This window comes from Nanorana parkeri, unplaced genomic scaffold (assembly GCF_000935625.1).
Source record: "Nanorana parkeri isolate BGI_ZX_2015 unplaced genomic scaffold, ASM93562v1 scaffold322, whole genome shotgun sequence".
Classification (NCBI taxonomy): domain Eukaryota; kingdom Metazoa; phylum Chordata; class Amphibia; order Anura; family Dicroglossidae; genus Nanorana; species Nanorana parkeri.
Window position 1 is genome coordinate 1,395,101 of NW_017306590.1, and position 7,834 is coordinate 1,402,934.

Genomic DNA, 7,834 nt, shown 5'->3' on the forward strand with positions numbered 1-7,834 from the left:
TATATCAAGTTTTACATGGTCAAACAGATCACACAAGACAATTTTTTTCATTTCCTGGTTAAACCTGCTGCCTGTGGCATAACAGGCACCATGCCTTACGACAAGAATAATATTTTTTTATCAGTCACCTTTCAGGTCAGAAGAGTTGTGACCATCTAAAAATAACAGAAAGATGTCTAAACAATCGTACTGTAACCATATAAAGACAGGTCTTGTGCCTTCTAATATCAGGGAGTTCTCCTAATGTTTCATATGCGACCTTTCTGATATTTAGACTTAATCTACAACATGTTTTAGTTTGTTAAACTTTGGTAAGTCATCTAGGGTAATCCTACTAAATATGTGTAAAGGCACCATGTTTGTGGCATCCATGGAAGCACATAGAGGTGGTGATTGCTGCATAATGCACATGCACTTATATCACATTTCCATGGCTGATAGCACCGTGGTCAAGAACAGGGTTACATAGTTGTTACGGTTGAATAAAGACACAGGTCCATCGAGTTCAGTGTGTGTGTGTGTGTGTGTGTGTGTGTGTGTGTGTGTGTGTGTATGTGTATGTGTGTGTGTGTGTCACAACAGAGACAAATGAGACAAGTAACAGGTTTTGCAAAACACTTTAGAAGCCTGCATTAGAAATCTTGATGCAACAGTGTGCCAATCTTTTCTACAGAGAAATACGATTATTTTTTTGTTGTCATGTCTTCTGCATGCACCGTTGGCTGAGTCAGAGAAATTCTTGGGGTATCCCAACCTTTCCAAACATGTGAGCGAGGATGGGTCTCACGCCCATTGTTATGATCTATTTAAAGCAACTATGCTCACCAGGTGATGTGAAAAAGCAATCCAGCGTATACATACCGTTTAACTTCCTTGGCATCACTTGCTATAAAGAACCCCAGAGTGCCTTCTTTCAGCTTAACGTGATTTCCTGGGTTGATTATAATCCTAAGGGCAAGCATATGCAAAATGAGAAGCTTTTTCAGAAATTAATATCATATTATCCATTGCCTACTAATGCCAATTTTCTAAAAAATACCCATTACCCCCTCCAGCTCTTAATCTAGGCAAGCATTCTCAGCTACATCTAAACATTTGCATTTCTTCCTGGAGCTCCAGCTTACTACCACAATCCATAATAGTATATTTGTTGGCTTTTGACCAGATTGGCAGTGTATGCATGTGCTGGTAAGATTGTGGTAGAAACTTTAGATTGTAATCTCCGAGCAGGGACTGAACCGTATGTACTCTGTACATTCCCTATAATATAGGCTTACAAAAAAGTTTGTGAACTGGAAACTACCTAGATTTCTGCACAAATATCTACTTTCATTTAAAGTATTTAAAACCATTTTATACAATGATATGTTTATTACAAAACCATAATATGTACTTTTACATAGGACTAGCATAAGTACTAGAATCTAGGGATGTTCAGATACCAGTGCCAATACTTGGCATTTTCACAAGAACTACCAGGGTCACAGCGTTCCTGAAATCATTAGTCTATATTGTTTTAGAAAAACTGTTGCATGACAATAAACAAAAGATTATCAGTACTTGTATCTGTGAGTACTTGGACTAGTAGACAAGTATCAGTACTTGTACTTGAAAAAATGGTATCGGTGCATCCCTAATATATATTTATATTTAAAAAGTCATACATTAAAACAGAGATGTACAAATCCCAGGAGCCCCGTGTGCTCTTTAAAAATGACAGCTGCCACCTAACTTTTAAATTTTTCTCTAGTCTAGTCTTAGAGCTGGAAAAGTATCTGTACTTGTACCGAGTACGGCACTTGGTATCTGAACAATCCTACTAGAATCTATCTTGATATCAGTCTGTCTGTAATCATCTGCAGGGGCACTAAGACTGTAAGACGGTAGTCAGCCTGCAGAGTTAATCAGGGTTCTTTTGCTTTCACACAGTGCAACTTACCTTTACCATTAAAATTGTTTAAATTAATTGTTTAGGAAAAACCTGACAGTTGTGCAAGTCATATGATTAATACAACTGTCTTAAGTATTCTGACTTTTCTGAGATCTTAGAAGTCATTCATACAGAAATCCAGATAACTAAGGGTTCACAGACTTTTTCTTAAAAAGTATGTCAGCACTATAGAAACAAATTATATAAATACATAATTTCATTAAAAAAAATCAGGGGTCATGCCTTACTTTCTTGGAACCTGTGACTAAAGCAGCTATGATATTCACAATTTTAAGAATTAAAAATACCCTCAAATTATTTAAGTATAATCGACAAATTGGGGTAAAATGCATTATGCAAAATGAGAAGTGTAGAGTCTTGCCAGAAATACTGATGTCATCAAATATTTATATGAATAATGTACAAGAATTTCAGTTAGACATAACCTGCAAAAATAAGCTTTACAAAATCATGCAAAAATACTGCCACATGCTTGTCTCTAAACAGGGAGGGGTTAATGGTGCATTTAGACAGGCATTAGTATATGGAAAACAAGAGCAGAAGTGACACCTGCTTGTGGATGTGAGCATTAAATAACAATAGGCTTCTGCAAGTCTATTTAACTATGTATTGTTGTAAACAGTTAGTAATGGTCTTCACTGTCTAGAATATGTATGATTTACAGTGAAAATGCTCTACTATGTAAACCTTCTATAGGTACTTGCAACTCTAAACAATTTCTTTATATACAACCTTGTTGTAAATAAATCATCGCAAGCCCGAGGGGAGCGTGCGCACAGCGGCCAGTGCACACCGACCCGTTCGGCTGTTATCTCTTGATCATGTTAAAAACCAGGCGAAAATCATACGATTCTCGCCTGGTTTTCCACCATGCTCGAAATACAAAAGTCGTGCGACCGTACATTAGAAACGGTTGCACGCCTTCCATACACTGCACGATTATCGTACGATCGCGGGATTTCCCGCAATTCTCGTACGAGAATCGTGCAGTGTATGGGCACCTTAACTAGAACCAAACTGATTACAAAACGTGACATATTTAAAACTTTCTGTCATATTCAAATAAGTCCATGAGCTCTTGATCAGAATAGCATAAAGGCTCAGTTCACAGACATCCCTTTGCTAAATGACTACAGTGTAAGGACCTTGTGCTGTTTAGTAATATTACCAGACACAAAATTACCAAACCCATTGAAATGAGTTCTTTATATGCATAGCTACAATCTCCTATTTTGCTAATGATCAGTTGGCACAATCTTCAGCCACCATTACAGTGTTTTTAATTACAGCACTGCTAAACAAATATCTGTACTGGTTGATTCTAATGTAGGTGTTGGTAATGCCAATCATGCCACTGCACTGTTGAGAGGGTGTAGGATATTACTTTCTTGTGATATTGGTTTGTTTCCTAAAGCTGAAAATGTTTCATTGTAATAACTGGATCCATAACAGTTCACTCCTGCTTTGTTCTCAACAAACCAGACAAAACCGATTTCAGTAAAAAAAAAAAATCAACATTCAAACACACAATTTCCTGGAGAAGGTCATTACCATGCTTTTAGGAATTTATTGCAAATATACATACAGAATCCCTCATAGTAAAAGGGAGACTTGGCATCTAGTAATGGTCAACAATCTTTCATCATCCTTACTGATTGATATATCCACAATGCATTACTCTCATGTGATTTAAGGCCCATGCAATAGCATCTAATCTAATAGCTTCTAGTTCTAATGGAACTAGAAGGGTTGGTGGTACAGGACAACGAGTCTCAGTTATCTATGACAAAGCAAATATCACATACATACAAAACAAGTGTTCTGCCTAAGATGGGGGTCCTAACCAACAGTCTTAATTTTGATGACAAAATCCAGGCTTATGAATTATTGTACATATTGTAAATAAAGTGATATATCGATTTTAGTAGTACTCTGTAGTAGTACTTTGTTTTAATAAATCTAGAGTTAAACTGTTTTTCTAAATAAATTGTCTTCCTTAATAGGATCAGGATTATTTTAGTACCAAACAAATCCACACATAGGCCAGAAAAGAACATGTTTCAGTATCGTGGATATCCTAGGCCTTGAGAATAAAAATCCATTTTATTCATTTTTCCATGAGGGAAACAAGTGCTGTGATGTATCCCCTCCTGTCCAAAGCATTGAGCTACAACTAACAAGGTGCTGTCTGTCTGAATGTCACATCTATTTGACAAAAAGCTACAAGAGGCCCTGGCAGATGATAAATGGCCCCTTTCATTCCTTGAAGTTTGATAGATCTCTCGGGTCCCAGTGGAGAACCAGCTATTTAAATCACAGTTCATCACGGAGCCTAAAGATAAATGGGCCTGACAATTTTTCACTGCGGCAAGGTAATCCTGCATCTTTCCCGGGATGCTCATTAAGATGGTAGAGGACAACTTACAAAGTGCCAGTGCTGTCTGAACAAATGCACAGGTTTTATTTACATCTAGTGCAGCTGACAAGGACAGTTCTATCCAAAATAGTGTCTTCAGGCTTATGGTCTTGATGCAGGGCTTGCAAATATATTCCAGGCAACTATCAAGGTCCTATTTTAAAGGATATTTAAAAACAGAATAAGGCCTGGCTTGGAAATGTCAGCTATAGGGTCACAAAACCTATAACAATAGATTACTTAAAAGTCCATCAATACAAACTTCTAGACATAAACATGAGTGCTCCTGTACTCTGACAGAAGTTTAGCTATTATAAATGTATTTCATATTTGTTTTGTTACAGGATGTGCAACAGGCATTCTAATGTAAAAAAATATTTAAGTCCATTTCAGTCTGGGTCTGAATAGAGTATGGTGGCAGTTACTTAAAATATAGCTACAGAATCTAGCTTTAGAGCATAGAGTAGCCATGAACAATAATAGCTTGACTGGAGTTTTTACAACTTGCTGCAGTTTGCTGTACATCTGTAAATGTTATCAGTAGATCTTTTTATAAACCATATTACTAAGTAGACAATTTAAAAAGCCCATTTATAACTCCATCTGGCACACAGTGGAGCCCTTAATATACTTAGTTTATGCATAGGAGATACACAATTACAAACATGGGCCAAGACTTAGTAAAAACGTCATTTAATGTATATATTATCTTAAAACTTGTCATTCAGCAAGGCTTGTTTATAATCGTTCCATAAATTTAGTAAATGGTAACAAGCTTGTATGTAGCCCATCCTACAATCAACCCAAATCATCTTTTATTCTAATAACTCGTGGTTATGGTAAAAGTTAAATTTAATGCAATTAATCTTTGCAGGTCTAACGATGCAGATGGGGAATGGGGGATGGAACTGTTTATAACTTCATGCAAACAGGGAATATTGGCAAATGCAAAATAAAATTTTGATGTTGCGAACTAGCTATTCTGTACCATTACCCCCATGCAGTAGTAAAGGCGAGTGCATTATTTTATATTCAACCAGCAGCATACCATCACACATGTGCCTGCAAATCCCAGCCTGCCAACACTAAAAACAAACTGTATACGGCAGTGATAGAATATGCTAGGCTATTCCTAGCCCATGCTGGTTAAAACATGTGTTTTAAAACAAATTAAGATATTCAGATTTTACAATCGATTGCAAATCCAAGCAATTCACAAACTGACATGCACAGTCACGACATGCCTCTACAAAACAAAATGTTGCATTCTGAAAATAAGAGATTTTCTCTGGTTGAGATTCTCAGGGTTATTCACAAAAGGGTGAAGTGTTTGGAGAAGGCAGAAGTAAACAATCTAGGACAACTGAACTGGAAAGTGAGAATTTTTCCAAATTGGCTATTTTGTTCTAGATTGCTCATTTCTCCTGCCTTCTCCAAACTCTTCACTCTTGTCTGTTGTTGGCAGTATATGCATGTGCAACCTACATTAGAGCAGTTTTTTAAATCACATATGTTCTGTTTCACTTTAAAATTGATGATTATGAAGAGGTGTATGCAAATAGCAACATGAAGATATTGTAGACTGGAGGGTATCATTAGTACTATGGGATGAACCTTTACACATTCCTTGGTGCAAAATACAACCTTTAAAACTCCGCTGATACATTCTTTGTCATTCATAACATTAAAAAAAACCTATTGATTTAATATTGCTAAAATCTAGGAATGTGAGAGCGGGTTTTTGCTCCACCCCACTCTTACGTCCTTGGTTTTTGCAAAGCGGCTAAAAATATTGTATTCCAATAACTGCATCCTGCTAATAAATGTGCTGCATTGTAGTGTAGAGATAGAGTTATGTGAAATTAAGAATTTAATCACAGTGAAAATCTTGGCAAACAGGTAAATTCACAGGTGGAATGCATTCATGTTTATTGTTTTAAATGCCAAATTATTTGTATTTCAGATCAGCGATTATGATATATGCTTCTCTTGCACACTATACAGCCACACAGAAAACGCACTTATTTCCTAGTTCACGAATTCCTGGTTCCGCTTAGTGGCTTCTTAGGTCACATTTCAGCCTTCAACCTGAAAAGTTGACAAAGGAATCCGCATTATCACCTCAATCCAACAAGCAGGGAGGTGACCCAGGAAGCAGTATTGCTTATTCAGGTAGAACCAAAGTAATACTTCCAAACAGCTGAGGTATGTGTATCACAAGTATGGCTAGTAAACTTACAAATACCTTGGGAGGTAAAACAGTAAATATATGCCTGGGTTTCTACTTTTATATACTAAATGCTAGAATTACATGTATTAATTGCAGTTATCAGAATACAATTCTTTTCTCATTAGTTTAACTTTATAACTGGGGCTATAGGCCAGTCAGTCTAACATCGGTAGTTTGTAAAATGCTAGAGGGCATAATAAAGGATTATCTGGTAGAATTTGTTCAGGAAAACGGGATAGTTAATGACAATCAGCACGGGTTCAGGAAAGACCGTTCCTGCCTAACTAACTTGCTAACTTTTTATGAGGGCGTGAGTAGAGATATGGATGGAGGTAAGCCGGTAGATGTGGTATATCTGGATTTCTCAAAGACTTTTGATACGGTACCACACAAACGCTTGCTACACAAGCTGAGAGCTATGGGCATAGATGAAGTGGTGTGTGAACTGGCTATGGGAACGGGTCCAGAGGGTATCTGTAAATGGTACCTTTTCAGACTTTGGCCAGTGTAATGAGCGGTGTGCCTCAGGGTTCTGTGCTGGGTCCCATATTGTTCAACTTATTTATTAATGACATCGGGGAGGGTGTTAACAGCGATATTTCTGTGTTTGCGGATGGCACCAAAATTGGGAGGGTAATACACACGGACTTAGACACTATAACATTACAGGAGGACCTGGATAAAATAGGGGAGTGGGCATTAATGTGGCAGATGAGGTTTAATGTCGATAAATGCAAAGTAATGCACTTTGGAATTAAAAATAAACAAATGGGTTATACAATTATGGGTATGCCGCTAGGGAAGTCAGAAATGGAGAAGGATTTGGGGGTCATTGTAGACCACAAACTGAAAGGTAGTTTGCAGTGCCAGGCTGCTGTAAACAAAGCTAGCAGGGTTTTGTCCTGTATTAAAAAGGGGATGTATTGCAGGGACAAGTCTATAATTTTGCCACTTTATAGATCATTGGTTCGACCTCATCTGGAGTACGCGGTCCAGTTCTGGTCACCAGTACTAAGAAAAGATGTCCTTGAGTTGGAAAAAGTCCAGCGGAGGGCAACCAAACTAATTAGGGGTATGGAGGACCAGAGCTACGAGACAAGGCTACTAAATTTAAACATGTTCACATTGGAGGTGAGGAGATTAAGGGGGGATATGATCTCCATGTACAAAATGTTCAATGGTGGTAGCAACATTGCGATAAACTGTTTAAAATTAACTCCATTACAAAAACTAAGAG

The 7,834-nt window shown here is 37.4% G+C and overlaps 1 protein-coding gene across 1 annotated transcript in view; it reads right to left on the reverse strand.

Moving 5' to 3' along the window:
• KCNMA1 (potassium calcium-activated channel subfamily M alpha 1) overlaps nt 1–7,834 on the reverse strand; it is a 166,238-nt gene that overhangs the window by 149,864 nt on the left and 8,540 nt on the right. The window contains exon 4 of the mRNA XM_018558162.1: nt 862–948. Coding sequence (XP_018413664.1) covers nt 862–948 — 87 coding nt within the window. The remainder of the gene's footprint in view (nt 1–861; nt 949–7,834) is intronic.